The 21,669-nt window shown below is 36.6% G+C and overlaps 1 protein-coding gene across 3 annotated transcripts in view; it reads right to left on the bottom strand.

The window, feature by feature from the left end:
- Positions 1-8,889: 8,889 nt before the first annotated feature.
- The window catches only part of NUP58 (nucleoporin 58), a 71,948-nt gene continuing 59,168 nt past the window's right edge, over positions 8,890-21,669 (bottom strand). For 2 of the 3 annotated variants that reach the window (XM_072611748.1, XM_072611749.1), the window contains exon 16: positions 18,820-20,992. In XM_072611748.1, the coding sequence (XP_072467849.1) occupies positions 20,823-20,992 (170 nt within the window). In that variant the 3' untranslated portion in view covers positions 18,820-20,822. Of the gene's footprint in view, positions 9,248-18,819; positions 20,993-21,669 lie in introns of those variants that run through there. The other variant, XM_072611750.1, reaches the window with a different exon arrangement.

Genomic DNA, 21,669 nt, shown 5'->3' with positions numbered 1-21,669 from the left:
TCTTTTTTTTTTTTACTTCCTTCTCCTTCAATTTCTTCTCAAGTTCTCCCAAGTTCTTCCTCCCAAGATCCAACCTCTGGTCTTCTTCCCAATTCAAAAACCTCCCTAGTCACCTCTACTTTTCTTTCTCCTTCAGCTGGCATGCTCCTCTGGCTCCTGCTTCTCCTCCCCCACAATCTTTTCCCTTAGAAGTAATAAGCAGAAGGTTCTTGTTGGTGGTTATTAAGTTTATGATACATTTTAATGGATTGGCCACGCAGCTTCCTTTGGTTCTAGGTTAATGAAATTAACACATTGTAAAGCAGCAGCAAGCCTAGACTGTGGCATTCATTTAACAGTCAAAATAGCCCTTTTAATTCAAACTTTCAGTGCAGACACAAAATAAGAAACTAACATTTCTAACTTCAGGCTCCAAATACATTAGGATAGGGTTCATGATCCATCCAGCTGTTCCAGGCATTAGCCCAAGCCTTGTCTACTAACCCAAGTGATAGATTACTTGACCTGAGTAAATAGATTACCATTAAAATGTAAGCATTTTGAGGGCAGGGACTGTAATTTTTGTCTTTGTGTCACCGGAGCTTAACAGTGACTGGTACATAGTAGGTACTTAATAAATGCTTGCAAACTGGTTAATTACAGTTGATATTACTTAATCAAGCCATACAAATTAAGCTCTAAGTGTAACTGGATGACTTTCTTGACTCTGCTTACTTTAGCCTGTATTAGAGCATACAAATGTTTCTATAATTATCCGTTTTATCATATTCATCCTTTCTTATAGCCCAGCAAATATTCCATTATATTCATGTACCACATTTTGTTTAGTCATTCCCCAATTTATGGGTATCTGCTTTGTTTCCATGTCTTTGTTATGAAATTTCTCAGTAAATGGTTCATATCATATGTGTGTATATATATATATACATATATACACGTATATATACACACTCTACTTAAAAGCTATCTACGTGTATATAAATATATACGTACATATATACACACACATGTATATGCATGTGTATGTAACAACAAAAGCCCTTTCCCAATAGATAAGTTGGTCAAAAGATATGAATAAATGTTTCTTAAAAAAAAGAATCACAAATTCTTGACAACCATGTGAAAGAATGCTACATATCTCTAACAATAAGAGAAATTCAAATAAAAAGAACCCCCAGGTTTCACTTCATACCTTGGAAATTGGCAAAGATGATAAAAGATGGGCATAGTTAATGTCAAAGGAATTGTGGGAAGATAGGCATAGTAGTATACTGTTGGGAGAACTATGAATCAGTATGGCCATTTTGGAAAGCAATTTGAAATTTTGCAAATGTTAAGTACCCATATACACTAAAATATTTTTTAAGGAGTACTTTTATAATTGAACCTATCTAAGTATTTTGTATCCTTTGTTAGATTGATCCCCAAGTATTTTATACATTTGTAGTTATTTTGAATATTTCCATTTCTATTCTTTCCTCCTAGATTTTGTTATCATTCTATAAAAATGTTGATTTTGAGGATGTATTTTGAACCCTGCAGTTTTGCTAGTGATTGTCTCCATTAGTGTCCTTGCTGATGCCCTAGGATTTTCTAAGTAAACCATCATATCATCAACAAATAGGCACAGTTTGATCTCTTCTTTACCTATAAAAACCTTTAATCTCCTTTTCTTGTCTTATTCTTTCCTTGTTCCTATTATTTTCTTATCTTATTGCTTTTGCTGACAATTTTAGAATCATATAAAATAATAGTGGGGAAGGTGGGCATACATGCTTTACCACTGAATTTATTGGGAAAGCTTATAATGCATGCCCAATGAATATGATGTTTGCTTTTGGTTTTAAGTAGATACATGTATGATTTTTTTCAAAAAGTTTCCCTCATTCTTATATTTTTAGAGGGTTTAGTGTAAATGAGAGCTGTATTTTTGCATAAGCTTTTATGCATCTATTGAGATGATCATGTGGTTTTGGTGTTGGTTTTTAATTTGATTATGTTAATTGTTTTCCTCATATTGATCCAATTTGACCATAATGAATGATTTCTTGGATGAATTGCTATAATTAGGATTTTATTTAAAATTTTTGAATCAATATTCATTAATAATGTTGGTCTGTAATCCTCTCTGATTTAGATATTGGGACTATATTTGTCTCATAAAAAGTCTGGAGTGCTTTTTCTTAATTTTGGTGAATAATTTGCACAGTATTGGTGCTAATAGTTCTATAAAAGTTTGTTAGGAGAATTTTCCTGTGAATCCACCAGGACCAGAACTTATTTTCCTTCTTCGGAAGTTTCTTTACAGATAGTTTGGGTTATTTAATCTCTATTTGGTATTTTGATAATTTGGGTATTTTATATTTTTGAAAGAGGAAGGTTAGATGGGGCAGTAGAGAGAGCACAGGGCCTGGAGCGTTGTGACCTTGGACAAGTCACTCAACCCTGTTCGCCTCAGTTTCCTCATCTGTAAGATAAGCCAAAAAAGGAAATAGAAAACCACTCCAGTATCTTTGCCAAGAAAACCCTTAATTGAGTCACAAAGAGTTAGACATGACTGAAACTACTCAGCAACAATATTTTTGAAGGGATTCTTTTATTTATTTTGTCTTTTTAGTTTTCCAGCATGTAACAGTGCATAGTAGGTTCTAGTGATTTTAAAATTTCATCTTGTTTTATTGTGATTTCATCTCCTTTGCTATTTTTGGATTTCCTTTTCTTTTTAATCAATTTTGGGTTGCCTTTCTGTCAAGTCTTTTTGTCTTTTCAAAACTTTTAGTTTTATTTATCATTCACTTAGTTTAATTTATCATTTTTATAATCCTTTTGGTTTCTAAAATATCTATTTTTTCCTCTAATTTTCATATTTCCTCTTCTGTGTTTTTTTTCAATTTGTTGACTTTCTAGTTTTAAAAATGCGTCTTCAATTAATTAATCCTTCCCTTTTCTATCTTGTTAATGTGTGTATTTTAGGGACATAATTTTCCCTTAAGGATTGCTATCTCAGAAAATTTGGTATGTTCTTTCATTATCATTCTTTCACATAATTATTTATTGCTGTATAATTTGCTATTTGACTCACTGATTATTAAGAATTTCATTGTTATGTCTCTATTTGGGTCTATGTCTTATATGTACTGCCTGAACTTACTGCTAGTTTTATTGCATTATGGTCTCTAACATATAATATTTTTATAAAGTGTTGTAAAAATTTGGTCAGTTTTTGTAACAAACCTGTGTGGTGTCGAGAAATATATTCTTCAGTAGAAATAGATATGTCTTTTAGCACTAGTTTTTCCAGCAGCTCATTCAATTTTGTATTTTCCCTTTTGATTATCTTTGTATTAGATTTGTTTAAAACTGAGACAGGGACATAAGTTAGAGTTTTAAAGAGGAGCCTGCCTACCCATGAACAATGAACATTTCTCCAGTTATTTAAATCGCACTTTATTTATATAAAAAGGTTTTTCTAATCTTATTTATATAGTTCCTGGGTTTGTTTTGGCAGGTATATGCCCATGTATTTTATAACGTTGAGTTATTTTAAATGATAATTTTGCTGTATATTTGAGAGGAATAGCAATTTGTACATAGTAGATTTGCAGTTTCGTGTGCAATCATCTTTTTTTGTTGTATCATGTTATGGGAATGCTTGTGTTATTCCGTAAATTAAAAATAAAATAAAATTTTTAAAAAGAGGAGCCCAATTTGCTCAAGGCTACATTGTCAGGATGTGTCAGAAGCAGTATTTTATTTAAGGTCTTCTTGAATTAGAGGTCAGATATCTCCTTCCAGTGATCCACATTGACCCTTCTGTCATTTCTACTTGCATAATAACATTCAGTGACATTCATATACCATAGGTTTTTCAGTTATTTTCTGTGACAAATACATTAAAATCGTGTAGGACCTCATGACAGGAGTGAATGCAAAGATAATTTTGTTCAATAAATACCTGAGTATTGACATCAAGCAAGGTATTCAACATGCCTGCAAAAGGAATTTTCTAGTCTGTGGAAGATGTGTTTGCTAAGTTCCAAGCACTGAAAGATTTCCTTTGGATGGAGAAATTGTCTAAATGCCCTAGTTATAGACGATGCCTAATACACCAAAATGCCTTCTTGCTGAAATCAGTCAAAAGTCAATCTGTCAATAAGTGTTAGATTTTTAAATGCCTTCAACGCAGCAGCTAGTATGCCAAGTGCTAGGGATACACAGAAAGGTAAAAGACAGTCCCTGTCCTCAAGAGATTCAGAATCTAACGGAGATGAAAATATCTATTACTGTTGTCATTGCTGCTGTTATTAAGAATAAGAAGACATAGCAAAGATTTGGGTAGCTACTCTATGGGAGATTTATGGGAAAACATGAATAAAAATCACATAGAATGAGGTGTGGAAGGGTAATTCTCTGTGTTGGCTGAAATAGTACCCATTTCAGTGAAATTAAGGAGAGTAAAGGGTCCATCAGAAAAATGTTCGATCAATAGGATTCTCTCCACAGAGATCATTTGATGAGATTACAGGCCACGTATGGATCTTTGTCAGGAAGAGGGACGTCCCATCTGTCAACATTCCCTATGGCTCCTTGATGTGGGGGCATGTAACATGCTGGGAAGACATAGTGAACTCCTGCTTGGTCCCTGCTGAGTGGGACTGGATCAGAGAGGACTGACTTTAGAACCATGATTCTTCTTAGTTTATGATTGGGACTGAGTATTGATCTTTTGAAAAGCGATTTTCCTGGGCATCAACTACAAGGAGACCAGTGTGACAGAAAAAATGTTGGGGTGAAAGCCAGGACACTTGGGACTTGACTCTACTGCTGGCCAATAAGCTGTGGGACCTTGGATAAATCACTAAACTTCTTTGGGATTTAGTTTCCTCACCTATAAAGTGACAAAATTATACTAGGTAAAGATGAGTCTTTTGGATGCAAAAGTAGTTTGTTTTACTAATAAACTGTTGAGAGGCAGCTTGGCTTAGAAGTTAAAGAGATCTAGTTTTGAAGTCAAGAATATCTAGAATCAAGGGCTACCTTGGAGTGTGTGTGTGTGTGTGTGTGTGTGTGTGTGTGTGTGTGTGACTCCTTTTTCAATGTCTCAGGCTATAAAATGCAAAATAGCTTCTAATGGATTTTGGTAGATCTCTTACCAGGAGTTCCTGATGCTGGTAAAATCATGGGTCTGAATAAGAACATTTTTTTAAAAAGATAATAAAATGTTGTTAAATTATAGTTATTATCAAAGTTGCTAAATTATAGTTAACTTTGCTTCTCTTACCTTGTTCAGTGACCCATACCATAATTTTCATTGCACAACACCCTTTGCTTTTGGGGGGTACTACTCCTCAGTGTGTCAGTTGGAAGAGTCCCAGAGGCCAGTGACATACATTTTGGGCAGGAAGGAAGTTCCAGGATACAGAAGCACAGATAAGGCCAGGTGTCTGGGGTGGAGAGACTTTTTTCCTGTGTGGTCTGCCCTTACCTACATTCAGTTTCCTTAGTGAGGAAGAATGAGTTGGGAGTATAGCTGTAGATCTATATATACAGCCCAGCTACAGCAAACTAGGAAGAAATGTAGATAGTCCTGGAGATTGCTGCCTTGTGACAGAATGAGAGCCTTTGAAGATCCTTCTTCCCAGTGCCAGAACATGAAGGAAGACTGTGAATTTAATAACACTTGGGGCCTCCATTGTATTTCCTAGTCCAAGGGTGGGGAACCTACACCCTCGAGGCCATATGGGTCCCTCTAGGTCCTCAAGGTTGGCCCTTTGACTGAATCTAAACTTCACAAAATAAATCGCTATAATAAAAGGATTTGTTCTGTAAAACTTGGACTTAGTCAAAAGGCTACACCCAAGGACCTAGAAGGTCTAGAGGCCGCAGGTTCCCTACCCCTGCCCTAGGCTTTGCCTACTCCCAGCCACCATGGTGAGGACAAAACAATTGAACAAAATGTGTCTTTCCTCAAACCTCTGGGTTTGGAGCATGTACTAATCCACAAGTCGTTGGTATGCAGCTGCATGGTACGTGTTATTTTGTGTATCTTTTTAAATCCCATTTGTTGACTCTGCCGAAAGTATAAAGCATTTTATATAGTAATTGGGCATGTCTGTCTGTTTGCATAGGGGAAAGGGGGACTGATGATTCTTTTATAGCAAGGTCACTATCACTAGGGCTCTGAGAAGTAATAACAGATACAGGGAAAAGGGAGGATTTCCAGGAGATGGGAACAATTTCTACATTGACCATTACCCTTAGAACTGGGGTTACTAATCTGGGGTTTTATTTTTTTATGGTTTGATGATTGCATTAAATATAATTGATTTCTTTTGAACTCTGGCTTATTTTATGCATTTAAAAATGTTATTCTGAGAAGGGTCCATAGGCTCCACCAGACTTCCAATGAGTCCACAACACAAAAAAAGGTTAAGAACTCCTGCCTTGGGCTAACAAGATGGTACAACTACCCAGAGAGGGGCAGAACTAAGGGACAGACTGGGCCCTATATCTGAGAACAAGCCAGAGCTTGGCATTTCCTAAGAACTACCTTTCTAATAGGGCAAAGTACTAAACCTCCAGGGAAACTAAGAACTTCCCAGGGTAGAGTTCTTGTGGTGACTAGAATCAGGTGATTGACAAGCCCCACCACCTAGTGATCAAATAGTGAATGAAGTCAGTTTCCTTGCACATCCAGTGTGGTTGTGAAGCATTGTTTACTATGAAATGGGTTAAAAGGGAGAATATTTTTAATGTTTAAAACTGTGGAAGGTTATTATTGCTGCCAACAACTTTCATGTTTCTTTCTAGCTTGTTGCTGTGGGTCTCTCAATCCCACAAGGACAACTCATGGGCTTGGTCCCACTGTGATTGGCTCAGGAGACTCAATATGCTCCATTTCCAATCTGAGTTAGCTCACCTCTCTTTTGGCAAGCTGGTTCTCACTGGCCCCTGTTCACCATATTAATGCCAAACTTAGCGCAGATACCGGATTGGCTTAGCCCACCACTGCTCAGAACTCCTGAGCTCAAGAGGTCTGGCAGACTCAACCTCCCTAGTTAACTGAGATTTTAGATGTGTGTTATCAAGCTGCAGATGGTATTAGTATTAAGAAAATTTTAAAATCCTCCCCCAAGGTCCTACTTTGATGCCTAATTGTGGTGTGGTTAACTGTGGTTCTTGAAGGGCTATCCTAATACAATATATGCTCTGGTAGGACCCACCCAGCTGGAAAAGCTTCAAGTCTAGATAGGCAACAACTGTGCCCTCCAAGGACAAGTCAATTTAAGTATGGTGAGGCCCATCACAGAGTTGGCCTTGGGCTGATGAATACTTTGGCTACAACTATCCCTGAAGACTGTCTTCTAAGTCATAGAAGGCTTATACTCTGAATTGACTGAGGCAATACTCATACTGACAAGATTATTTATCTTTGAATTATTAAAGAAGTCATAGTAATAAGAACCAATTATTAAATTTTCAGTGGATTTATACCTCTGAAATTAGCAAATGCTACAAATCAGTGCTTGATTTATTTTGATTGTTCAGACTAAAGAAAGTGATGGGAAAAATATTAATAATGCAAATTAAGCTTCAAAGTATGTTGTGCATTCTAAGAACTGGTTGCTTAACATTTACCAGTACATGTCTCTATATGTGTACAAATAAGCCTTAGAAACAGATAAGTAATCATCCGTACTGGTTGAGAATTAAAGAATAGTGCTTCCATTAAAAAAAATGCACATCATGTATAATATATATGTATATTTCTACACACATACATAGTCAATTTTTTATTATCTGTTCATGCAGGCAAAGGGAAATGTCAGCAGCAAGAAGGCTATATTCAACTGATGTTTCTGTTCAATAATATCTATCGCCTCTGTTGAAAGAGAGCTTCTGTAGTTCCCTTATCTTAAAATGATCACCTGCATAATTCCTCCCCTATTTTCACTTTAATATTTTCATTCTAAACCAAATTCATTAACATTATTTGAACATTTAGGCTTCGGTCCCAATACTTTTAATTAATCTGTATAATCATACATATACATTTATTAATAATATATGTAAGATTCTACATATGTAGCATATAAAATACTTATATGTTCATATTTTGTACATATAATGAATGTGTATAATAATTGCACATTTATATATGTAGTGCATATGTAATTTTACACATATATGTACACACAAATTTATCTGTGAAGATTTATCATGTGTGCATGTTAATGCATCCATAAGAGCACACAAAAGGAGGGAAAGGAGAAATGATTTGTTTGAATATAACTTGATTTTTAAAGTGATGGAATGTGTCATTTCTATCTAAGATTTCTGTTCCTTTTTTTTTTTTCCCATTTCAGGTATAGGTCTAAGTCCTTTCTTCAAGGGAAGAAGGACCAGGCAGCTGTTGCATTCCCAATGCAATGCTCCAGTGTCTTCTGATGGGGTTGGAGGTAGTGAGAGTGATATAGTCCTGGTAGGAAAATAGAAGAAGAAAAGGAAGAGGAGGCAGCTATGCTGAGGTAGAAGGTGATTGACTTTCTCTCCTTCCACCCCAGTCATTGTCAGATAGCCAGGTGGCGCATACTGTTCCTTTAATTTAACCCTCTGTCTACCCTGAAAAGGTAAAAGCAGCTCATGTTTCATGTAAAAAGTGTTCCCTATGGAAAATACTTTGCCTCCAGCTGTGAAATTGATTAATGGTCTGAAAGCCCCCAAGAGCCTCCGCAGGCAACTGTAATTGCTATTTCAGGATAGGAAAGGGGGGAAAAACAAGGTGTGCATGTTGTGCTGAAGAAGAGTGGGGAGTGAGTGGTTGTGATTAAGAGAACATTTTTCTTTATATTCTCAAAATAGGTGCGAAGGATAGATCCTGGGGGAATATGGACATGAATAAACATGGCATTATTTTATTTCATAATTTAGAGCAACTTTTTCCTAAAGCCTGTAGAAAGCTATCAAATTTATCAAAAAGTTACTCAAGCTATCATAAAACTAAGAAAAAGACCATTGCATCAGTCAGTCTACTTTCCAGTGCAATTGTTTTCATGATAAGATGAAAAGTCTCTAGAGAACATGGTAATCACATCTAGAAATTTTGCTTGGAATACATTGAGTCAGAACTTCTTTGCAAAGTAGACCTGGGTGCAAATGACTGTTCAGAACTGAATTTTTCTTCCAACTTCATTACTTTCTATGACACTGGGCTGATGAATTTCAGTTGCTATTGCTGGGAGAACATCTAAGAGAAAGAGGAAAATAACAGTTTAAAAAATATCCAATTCCAAGTAAAAATTAAGTAGTTCTTCAGGATATTAGTCTCTCCACACCTCCCAGAAATACATTGGAGACTGGCTGATTATTTAGGTCCCTGAGAAGCCACATGTGAAACTTGATCTGAGATTGGAATCATAAGTTTCATATATGTGTATATTTGCACACATATACACATACGTGTGTATCGTTGTCTGTCTCCAAAATCATACAACTTAGGGCTGGAAGAGATCCTGCCAGAGAAAAGAATACTGCTTTACAGTCAAGCCACAGTTACTCTTTGCTCTTTGACAAAACATTTGAAAATCCTCAGAGTCCAGGGGTGGGGAACTGGTGGCTTTAAGGCTACATGTGGCCTTTTGGTCCTTAGGTGTAGCCTTTTGACTGAGTCCAAGTTTTATGGAAAAATCCTTTTATTAAGGGGATTTGTTCTGTGAAGTTTGGATTCAGTCAAAGGGCTATGCTTGAGGACCTAGAGGGCCACATGTGGCCTTAAGGCCACAGGTTCTCCCCCCCTGCCTCAGATATTCCTTTCCTATAGTATTGCTTTAAAAATTCAGTTCCCTTTTTTCAGCTTCAGCAGAAGAGGCAAACATACATTTGAGAAAAGCCTCCTCTCAAATCCACCTTGCCATAAAAATGACAGTAAGAGCCCTTGCCAATAGAGGTTATAAGGTTTGTAAAGTGCTTTCCCCACTATTTTTGTGACTATTCACATGTCTACAGGAGAAAACTAATAGGATCTACAATTGACAAAACAGAATTAAAATGGAAAGAAAAAAAATCCCAACATTCTGAGAAGCTCACACACAACACTGAAAATAAAGTGCTCCCTCATGACTTTCAGGGAGGAAACCCTTAACCAACTCTACAGAATGAAGAATGGTGTCTCCTGCCATCTGGTGACAACTCAGCAGAATTGCATGCAGGGTATTAGAATAATTTTGGTTCACTGTTAGGGGATAGAGATGGTCCTTAGCTCTCCTTTAATGTATTCTAATTTTCATGTTTATGAATTAATTCTCAAATCTGAACCTTGGTTGTTTTTTTTTTTTACTTTTTCCAATTAACTTTTTAATAACTCAAATATCTATCTAAATATAACAAAGCAGGCAATGACCACCCCTGGTCCTAGGGAATAGATGCTGAAATATCTTCCTCTAATTTGGGGATGGGGAACCTGTGACCTTAAGGCCATATGTGGTTCTCTAGGTCCTCAAATGCAGCTCTTTGACTGAGCCCAAGTTTTATAGAATAAATTAAGGGGATTTGTTCTGTGAAGTTTGGATTCAATAAAAGGGCTGCACTTGAGGGCCTAGAGGGCCACATGTGGCATCAAGACCACTTGTTCCCCACCCCTGTAGCCTTATTTCAATAGGGAGGTGGGGTATCATAAGAATGAAGTGTTGTTATAGACCGTCGGATGAATTTGTCTTGTTGGTTTTGGCTTAGCTGTTTTTCTTTGTGACAAGGGAAGATTTCAAGATTTCAAGGGAAGGAGAAAGGTACTAGAAACGTCTGTGATACGAAAAGACAAAAGGCCTCAACAAATCTCAAAAATAGATAAACAAGGAGGCATGAGAGTCAGGACACCTCAGTATAGCACCTAATGGTCTTGAGTAAATCACTAAAGTTCTGCATCTCTTTCTCCATCTGTTAATTGGGAATAGCATTTCCCTCTCTCTTCTACGCAAAGATATTAGGAGATCCAGGGGATAGAAAGTATTCCTGTAGTAATGAGAGAAAGTGATTGAGAAGAAGGAAAATATGAAGTTATAAAGACCATAACTGTAGATTCTTTCTCATAGGAATCACAGAAAAGGAGCCAGAACGAAAAAAGGGTAAAGAAAAAAATGGAAAATAAGGGAGAACTAATGTAAAATAATCTCATAGAATATTAGAAAAACAAATCCAGGTAAGGAAGATTTCAAGTATTATGGGAGTAGTGACAGGGACCGGAGACTGGACCCATCACTTGCAGAAGAGGCTCCTAGGTTGGGAAGTTCGCTCTGCCCATTCTGTCACTTACAGCACTGAGAGGTTAAGCCCAGAGTCACCCAGTCAATGTGTGCCTGAGGAGTCAAGGATGGCTCTCTATTCACTACACCATGAAGGCAGCCCCATGTTCCATTTTAGAAACGACACTCAAAAAGGTAGGTGCCTCTCTGAAATAGTGAAATAACTGAGAAAATTAGGATGGGAAATCTTCAACTTACAAGGAAATGAGAAATAAATGGAGCCAAGTGAAGGAAGGACTAAAAGCAATATTTATGCTCACTTATCTTTAATGCTAGCAGTTCTAAAATTGGGTATTTCCAAATGAATGGAATTCAGTTCTTTAACAGTCTATCAATAACAGAAATTTTAAAAAAACAGATTTTTGTACATAATGTAATTTGTACATAACACCCAGAAAATAATTTTAATAAAACCTTTTTAGTAGAATTGAGACAATAAATCCAAATTTATTTGAATTAAGATACTTTATACCACATACATATATATATAAGGTAGCCTTTTAAGCAGTTATCTACTTAACACAGTTAACTCAGCCAAATATTTCCTTGTCAAAATGCTTTTTGTAAAAACCAACCAATACCTCTATGCAGTTTTGCATAACGCTCAAAGTGACTTACAATTATAAGTTACTTGAGATGATTCATCTGCATTTTAAGGACATGTTTGTAACTAGGTCAGCTAGGCTACAAATCAGAGAGCACACATCAACAATACTGCAGTGGATTAATACTGGTTTTTGGTGCAGACCCACGAGTTCAGCAGTGTAGGATACTTTCAGTGCAGAAATTCCCAAGCCCCATGGATATGCCTAGGTGATTCAGGAGTCACTTATAATCTCTGAGAGCTATCTGGGGTGCCAAGAAGCTGTGATTTGCCCAAGGTTACAGAGTAAATGCAGGCAAGACTTCTCCCTGAATCCAAGGATTGCCACTATGATACGCTACCTCTCCTCCAGGAATATCAAGAGGCACAATATTATGTAGTACCCAGTAGCACCTCTATAGATTTAAAGAGAAGAAAGGAAATCACTGTATTCACTGGGAATCAATGCTTAATCAGCCTAGAAGAGTGGTGTCAAACTCAGATAGAAACAGAGCCACTATTGACTTTGATTAAAAAAAACCTCACAAATTAACGTTATGTTTTATTGCATTTTAATTTATTTCTGTTAAACATTTCCCTATTCATTTTATTAGTTTTGTAAGCTGCATTTGGTCCATCAGCCTTGAGTTTGACATCTCTGGGAAGATTTTATTCCAAAAAAGAAAAAGGTGCCTAGCTTTAACTCTCAAGATGTGAATTTACGTCTCCAGAAAGGTCACCTCTACATTGGGTTCGATTGAATTCAACTGGGTCTTTGCAAGTACACAGTCCTTATCTCTCTGCCTATGAAGTACAAAGTTTCAAGAAGGTTAACGCTGGTAAAATGGACTATAGTGCTAACCTTAAATTTGTCCCATTCAACATTTTCTTTTGCCTATGACTTGGATAAAAACATGGAAACTTTTACTTATTGTATTTGCAAATGATACAATATATATGTGGTGAGAGGAGAGGACAAGGGAGACATATCATTAATTTGTACCCAAAGGTAACAAAAATCAAGCACCAGGCTAGATCCTAGAGATACAAATGAAAAAACAAGTGTCTGCACCCAAGGATCTTACACTGTACAGTGGAGGAAAATAGCATGTACATAGATAAGTATAAAATAAATATAATGCAATTAGGGGAAGGGATCAGGGAGGTGAGGAACATTGATAACTGGGGGAATCAGAAATGATCTCATAGGAGATAGCCCTTGAGACAAGACTTGTAGTTATGGAGGGAGAGCATTGTAGTCATGAGGGACAGGCATCATCTACAAGAACATACATTAGAGATGGAATGGCATATTTGAGGACAAGTAGGTGAATTTGGCTCGAATTTGGAGGACCTAAGAATTATTGGAAATCAGCCTGGCTTACCAGATAGGTTGGAATCAGATTATGAAAGGTTATGACAAATAAAGGAGTTTGTATTTTGTCCTAGAGGTAGGTAGTGAGACACTGATCTGCTTCTTGGGCATAATACAATCAGAAATGAGTTGTTAGAGTTTCCATATGGAAGCTACACGAAAAACAGAGAGGTGAGGCCAAGGGCAGGGAGTTCAGTTGGGAGGTTATCACAAAAAGGACTTGGAGTAGCAGCTGTGTGAGAGGAGAGGTGAGTACAGAGACAAATTGTAGAGGTAAAATCAGTAAGACGGGGCAGTCAATAAACATTTATTAAGCACCTACTGTGTGCAAGGCACTGTGCAAAACACTGACACAAGAAGAGGCAAAAGATAGTGCCTGTCCTCAAGGAGCTCACCACCAAACGAGGGAAAACAACAGACAGCACAAACTATATGTAAGACAAACAAACAAATAAATAAATGACAGAGAGAAGGCACTAGAATTAAGAAAGGTTGGGAAAGGCTTCCTCTCAGAGACAGGATTTTAAGTGGGACTTAAAAGGAAGCCAGGTGGCAGAGATGATGAGTGTTCCAGACTTGGTGGACAGCCAGAGGAAAAATCTGGAACCAAGGGATTGAGCATCTTTTTCCCGGATCAGTCAGGAGGCTAGTGCCACTGGATTGAAGAGTATGCAGGGGTTGGATGGGGAGTGGAGTGGAGTGGGGCAGCTTATGAAGGACTCTAAACACTAAATTGACTGGATGGAAGAAGAGCGGTCTTGTCCCAGTGAAGAGTTGAAGATGACTCCTAGATTTCAAACCTGGATGATTGGAAGAATGGTTGACACCCTTAAGAGAAATAAAGTGGAAGGGAGGGTTTGTGAGGAAAGATAGTGAGTTCTGTTTCAGACAAGATGGCTGGCAGTCAGTTAGACCTAGGGAATTGACACTCGAGAGAGATGAGGGTTTGGCAGATTTGAGAGTCATTTGCATAGAGATGGTAAGTTCAACCAACAAAAGCTAAGAGAGGTTACAGAGGTAGAATCAGCAAAACAACTGATTAGCTAAATTTGATTAGTAAACAACAATTAGTAAAGAAAAGGAAGATCCAGAAGTGTCCATGTGTAAAATTAATCTGAAAAAAAAAAACCCAAACTAATTTAGAAATGTCTACTCATGACCTGATGCAAAGTAAACAGAACCAGAAAAAACAATATACAAAATTACAACATTAAAAAAAAGAATCAATAGAAAGAATGCAGTAAAAACATAATGAGTAAGTTTGACCTCAAAGAAAATGTATGAGAAGGCATCTCCCCTCTCCTTTCTTTGCAAGGGTGGGGAGTTACAGGTGTGGAATAATGCAGAATGTCAAGCCTTTTTCAAGGAAGCCTGGTATAGCAGACAGAGCAAATCTTAGAGCCAAGAATACCTGGGTTTAAGTATTACCTCTGAGGTGTATTGGCAAATCAGTTATAACTTCTCAGTGCTCTGGGCAATGCTCTAAAACTAGAAACTGCCAAATGCCAACTCCCTATACCAATGAAATTCCAAGTTCTATCATTTTCAATATATTGGTTAACTTATACCGAACTGTTTTCCCTTCTTTTTTATTCATTTTTATGATGGCTGGCTTACTAGGACCAGGAGGAAAGAGATCCAGAAATATCTGTGATATAAAAACAAAATACATCAAACTTAATTTTTTAATAGTGTGTTGTTCAATTTTTTTTTGGTTGTGACCAACTCTTCATGACCCCATTTGGAATTTTCTTGGCAAAGATAATGGAGTGGTTTGCCATTTCCTTCTCCAGCTCATTTTACAGATGACTGAGGCAAAGAGGGTTAAGCAATTTGCTCAGTCACATAAGTGTCTGAGGCCATATTTGAATCCAGAAAGATGAGTCTTCCTCACTCTAGGCGTAGCACTCTACCTACTAGTGTATAATCTAGTTTATAGTTCTAATAGCTTTCTAAAAATGAAATCTCAGAGGCAGAGCATAATGTACTTTTTGTTTGCAAGTGTTAGGGTATTTTTTAGAGTATAAAGTGAGTTATTTACTCAGGAAAAGAAAATTAATGTATAGAAAAAAACTTAGGAAGGACATGATAACTGTCTCAAGTATTTGGAAAATCTATCACATAAAAGTATTAAATTTGTTCTTCTTGCCCTCATAGGTCAGAACTATGAACAATAGGTGAAAGCTACAATTTATGAAAAAAAAATTCTAATTAGTGGTGCCCATTCTAATGTAAGTGTGATGGTGCTGAGGTGAAATGGCAGGGAGAGGATGGCTTTCTCCTCACTAGAAATCTTCAGGCAAAGGCTGGATGACAATTTAGGCATTGTAAAGGGGACTGTTCATAGGCATGGGTTAGACCATACAGTCTTTGAGCTACTCCCCAGCTCTGAATTTTTTTTTCTGAGAGCAAACTGTGTACAAGAAACAAAGATTTCTGGTGCCATTTGATATCTCAACTCCTAGTGTTCCTCCCCACACTCATCTCTGTTATATAATTCTGATTCTGCGGATCTGGGTCAATAGTATAAATGATTGGGAACAACAATAAAAAATAGATCAAGAAATGATTACGGAAAAAATTACCTTGAAAATTATCTGAGAGTAGACCCCAGTCTATGTAAAAACATACAAATTGCATGCAAGTAAAGATGTTAATCCAAGCTAGAGCTATGAGAACTTGCAGAAGTATCAGATTCTTCTACTACATCTATAATTCTAATACCACATCCAAATGAATAAATCCAATCTAAAAATATTTAACTTTTGTTAGTATCTACAAATTATTTTTATCTGGGTATATTTTCCACAATGGCACTATTCAATAGAAAAGGGTAAAGAGGTCACTAGTGTAAAAAAAAAGCTTTTACTGATTAAAAATACTGGACTATTCATTTTTAAAAAGTGGTCATCATACTTGACACTGTTAAAACTATAAATCTACTTCTTTTTCCGACACCATAAATCATTCAGGCTTATATAAGGAAATATTCTAGTACTCAAAATGGAATCACTATAGACTGGAGTCAGAGGAACTGAGCAAAAATTCTGGTTTTCCCACTGTGAATGCCTACCTGTGTGGAAATCGGGGGTTCCTCATCTAAAACAAAGAAGTCATAAAAGATCATAGGGTCAGATGAAGGACCTTACATAGAGGTCATCAAGTTCAATTTTCCCTTTGTTTTACAGGTGAGGAAACTGATATTCAGAAACGCTAAATTACCCAAAGTCACACAGTTGAGTGGGAGAGTAGAAATCTGAATCATTTTCTGTCTAAATTTAGTCACTTTCCCATTGTACCACATGGACCACAAGTTTCTGCCAATTTAAGATTTACAATTCTCTTAGAACTTCAGAAAATCCAATCCAATAAATAATTATTAAATACTATATGCAAGTCATTATGAATACACAGATATACTACCATAGTAAAACAAGGTAATTTTCAGATAATTCATGTAAATTTGAAACAGGGTTAGGCCAGTAAGTGAAATCTTCAAAATCTAAGAATCTTTGGGACTACTCTATCACATCTGATAATGACTTGTTTTCTTCCACAGTGTTTCAGATGAATAACAAAACCACCTTAGCATGTATGCTTGAATATACACATTGACAAATTGGACTATTAGCTGCTTCCATTCTCATCTTGTCTATTTCCCAATTCTTTCATCTTACAGAAAAGGAACCTGATGACAAATGACCTGGCCAACATCACACTGGTACTGTCAGTGTCAGTACAACTACCTGATACTAACAATACTCAAATGCATGATACTCCCTCATGCTTGAAATACGCTCCTCTCAATGTCTGCTAAAATCCTGCAAGCCTTAACTCAGGTGCCACCACTTCCACTAAGTCCCAATTCCCTTAGCTAATAAAGTGTAAGTAAATTCTTACTTGAACAGAGCAATATATAGGTATTTGTATTGGGAGTCAGAGGATACCAGTTGGAATCTCAATTCTTCTATTTACTACCTGTGTGATCTTAGCCCAATCACCTAACCTGGAACTGGTTTGTTCATCTGTAAAATGAAGAAGGTGGTAAACTAGAAAATTTCTAAGGTCCCTTTGGGTCCTAAAGTAGAGCACATTTAATTTGACCCTGTCACATTCTCTGTATTAACTTGTGTACATATCTGCCTTGAAAAGGCAAGGGACTGCCATTTTTCATGACATACCCCTGTATCTCAGGGACTTGCACAGAGTGCTTATGTTTTTGCCAAATTCAATTATCAATTGTCGTGTCTAGCGGTTGATCATAATCCTTTTCCTGCTAGTTCTCCCATGGCTGGATTCCAGATGGCTTCTAACATGTAACAAATTAACTGGGTATGTCTATGACAGATCTAAGTACCTCCCAGATGTAGTTGTTTAAGAGTCTGGTACCATTGCAGAATCTACATGTTCTCCATCCCTAACTAAAGCACTCTCAAAGTCAACCAGACAAATGTTTTAAAATTCCTGGCAAACTTAATATATTATTGGCCTCCAGGTAAAAGATAATCTACAAGGTGAAAAGGAAAAATTTAAGCAAAACTGGAACCATGAACTAGAGTGCAAATATAGTTCATGACAAAATACTTCCTTGTCACATGATTGTCTAAGTAGCTTTTGGTTATTATTTTTTTTGGTCTTACTAAGAAAACAAAGAGCCCCTGGAGAGCAAACCATATTAAAATCTGTCCATTGCCCCACCCCCTCAAAGCTGTATTACTTCCACTGGGGAATGGTCACCTTTGGAACAAATATGTAAAACATTTGACATTTAGTATATTAGGGAATCTAACAGTCTACAGTGGTATTATACCTTTTGTCTGCTCACTATGCCAAAGGGGCCCCCAATCAGCCAAGCGCATAAGCCAGGAACAACCTGTTACCCACCTTGATACAGACTTCCCTAATACAGAATGTAATAGGACATGAAAGCTGGGTACTAAGTTTCTTGCTTTAGAACAGCAACAGGAAATCAATTGCCAGTCATGCTGCCCAAAACAAGGAATATCGAAATCAATGTGGTAGCAGGTTTATCTGAATCCCTCCTTGAACCAAGGAAAGCTGCAATATATGCCACTGAGGAAGGAAGTTCTGGAGCCTCCTGACCAAAATACACTTTGGATTCTTAAGCCTGAGGGACATTTTTGTTCAAGCAATTTTGCATTTGTGTGATCTGGGAAATGCCATTTGAGGATGCCATTCTCTGATGCACATACTAAAAAGTACAAATGAACAAATCTGTCTTGTTCTAAAAATGAATATCCACAGAGCAAAATGTGGCCCACTATTATAGTATTCACGTAATGGGACTTATTTTTTTTCAACAAAAAGGCAACATTTATGCTCAGAAAAAAAAAAAACTGACATGGTGCTCATTGTATTATGAGCAACCAACAAACAGATGTGGAAAATACAAAAGAGAAGTTCACCTAGATGTTGCCAGGGGATTCAAAAGAATACAAACCAATTAATAAAACACATCAAGACAATCCATCTAACTAAGAGATTAAAATTCTACAAACCACCAGTAAATTTTCATATTAATGGGCAAGTGATAGCTATAAGGGTTTGAAGCAGTGATGCAATAAATTTTATTGTTTACACAATGGTAGATTGCAGACAAAGTGCAGACAATGTGGACAATGGCAGCACATTTAAAATTTTCACAAATGGTACAAGAATTCCAGTGGTTCAACATTTTAAAATTTAACACTTTTAAAATATAAATGAAGCAGTAACAAAGCAATGCAAATACCCAGATTATTTTTTTTTGCAGCCCAATGCAATATATCTTTTAAAGAAAAGTTTGGTTTGAACGTAATGTTTAATTATGACCAATATTCAAAAAACAATCACACTCTTTTTCTTTATCTCCCTTCCCCTTAACCTCAGATTCAGTAACAAAAGTGAAAGTCATTTTAGTACTAAAATCCAAATATATCCTTTTTTTAATGTATCAAGGAACAGATATTCCAATTTAATGAAGATTAATTATTCTATGTGGAACCATTCCAAACCTACAAAATGGTACTTGACAACACTGCTACAATCAGAAGCAACTGACGTCATACTAGAAAAAATATATATATACGCGATACTTGTTTTAGAAAAAAAGTTGCCTTGCTGAAAATGATTCTGTACATATTTGATTGGATGCATGTTATATACAAAACCCCTCTATATAAAAAAGGTACATTACTGTCAATGAAGTTCCATGCTCACATTCCATCGGATACCTGTACTTGCAAGACAAATAACTCAATGTTTGGTGGTGGAAGCTATTATTTTTGTAATAAATCTAAGATAAGGCAGCTCACTCCTTAAAAGGGTTTCCCCTCCAACCTCCACCATTTTACTTTAGAAATATTAACTACAGAGATGTGAAGTGACATTATTAGCATTTTATAACATGGAGTTCCCTATGTTAGAAAGACTAAGGGGAGTTCAGAGATGCTGGCAAGAACGAATTTTTACTCTCAAAATATACTATTTCTCTATTTCATATTAAGCAGTTACTTAAGACACTGAGGGCTGATAAAAAGCTACTTCTTTTGGTGTTGATGTCAATAGCCCTATGTGAAAAAACTCCATATTGGAATGGTTAGAACACTAGCCATCAGAGTAATAGTCAGTGCATCCATCACCTGCATAGAATAGGGAACTTTGGCTTCACAGTTCTTTGACCCTAAACCAATGGTCTAGAATTTTAAATATTCTCCTGAAGGTCAGTCTTAGAAAAAAATGAAAGAAAAAAAAACTTTTAAAACCTCATTATTACCCAGGATGCTGATCATATAGGAACAGATAAGGTTTTAAAAGCCATCTGCATATGCCACAGGATCAGATGCTGTGAGTCCTTTCTTTGGAGTGGCTATGGAAAATGAAGGCTGAAACGGAGAGGGAAGAGACAACTCAGCAATGAAGCAGACTGGCAAAGATTTGTTAGCAATGGATTGCAACATAACATCCTAACAAGCAGTGAGGCTCTCAAGACAAAAACATGGAAAAGGAAATACTCAAAAAGGGATAGAGATGACATTGAGGCAAGGTTTGTAACGTGTGTAAATATATATTTTAATATGTACACACATGTGTGCATTATGGTGTATATATTTACATACATATTCACAGAAATGCCCTGCAGTAGATTCCAAAAGGCCTTTTCAAAGAACAGAAATTATGAACGTTTTCATATCTATACTAGAATATACTTTATATATGTACAAGGAACAAATATGCATCAACTTCTATGAATAAGTGATACTAACAAAAACACTGCTGACATTAGGCTAAGTAAATGGTTTTACAAGTTTTCTCAGTGATATCATCAAAACATTTCTAAAGCTAGAAAGTAAAATAATAAAAACACACAAGTGGGCTGATATTAACAAGAAAATAGCTGTTCATCATGACCGGTGTGGATACAATTTAAATTTCAGAGTAGGGAAAAATATCAAAACCTTATAAATCTCTTGGGATGCAATTTAATTGCTGCATCAGTTTCTAGAAAAATAGATTTATAGAATGAATAGAGCGGCTGCAGCTTTTACTGCCCCGCCCACCCAAGTGTTTATCTTTTTCCTCTTTTGTTTCCAGCTGGCGGTTTCTTCAGCTGAAGGAGTTGTCCTCCTGTTCCAAATCCTGCAGAGGCAGGATTGGACACCCCGAATGTCAGGCCAGCTGATGCTGTGATGCCGGGATTGCTGAAGTTAAACCCAGTTGTACTTGAGCTGCCAAAGCCTTGTGTGTAGGGGAGAAAATATTTATATCAGAAGTTAAATCACAACAACAACTTCATATATTTCTTGGAAAAAAGCAATTGGTATCTGAAAGAACTGAGAGAAATTTAAATAGCTCAGTAATCCCAGGCTACACTTCTAACATGTGGCATTAGGAAAGAAAAATCTTTCTAGTACCAGAGCTTAAGCATGCAGACTAGGCCAAGGGCCTTGTTTCAAAAGGCCTACCACAACCATTTCGACTCTGTGTGAAAGAAGTGAAATTTATCTTAACCATTCAATCCTCACACACCTCCCCTTCTACAACCAAGTAGCCCACCACCACACACAATGTCTAGCTTCAAGGAGTAAACTGAAAATACAAATAATTTTGCAAGCCTGGCTTGATATAATTACCTTTGGGTAATTAAGATGACATGACATTCTAGATGAGTTAATCATACCACCACTATCATCTTCAGAACAGCAATCCTCACAGCCCTCAAAAGTGAAAAGCATTACGACTAGCTTAGTAAGCTAGCTGGACATATACATTGGAAAGATTACCCAATCACACACTAAACTTCTTTCAAAGTTAACATGTATCAGTACAAATTATTTTAGGGGCATGTTATTTCTTATCAAACACTGAACAATTAAGGATCACATGACATCAATTATTAGTTACAAATCAAATTG

This window comes from Notamacropus eugenii, chromosome 5, assembly GCF_028372415.1.
Source record: "Notamacropus eugenii isolate mMacEug1 chromosome 5, mMacEug1.pri_v2, whole genome shotgun sequence".
Classification (NCBI taxonomy): domain Eukaryota; kingdom Metazoa; phylum Chordata; class Mammalia; order Diprotodontia; family Macropodidae; genus Notamacropus; species Notamacropus eugenii.
This window is presented reverse-complemented; position numbering and strand designations above follow the sequence as displayed.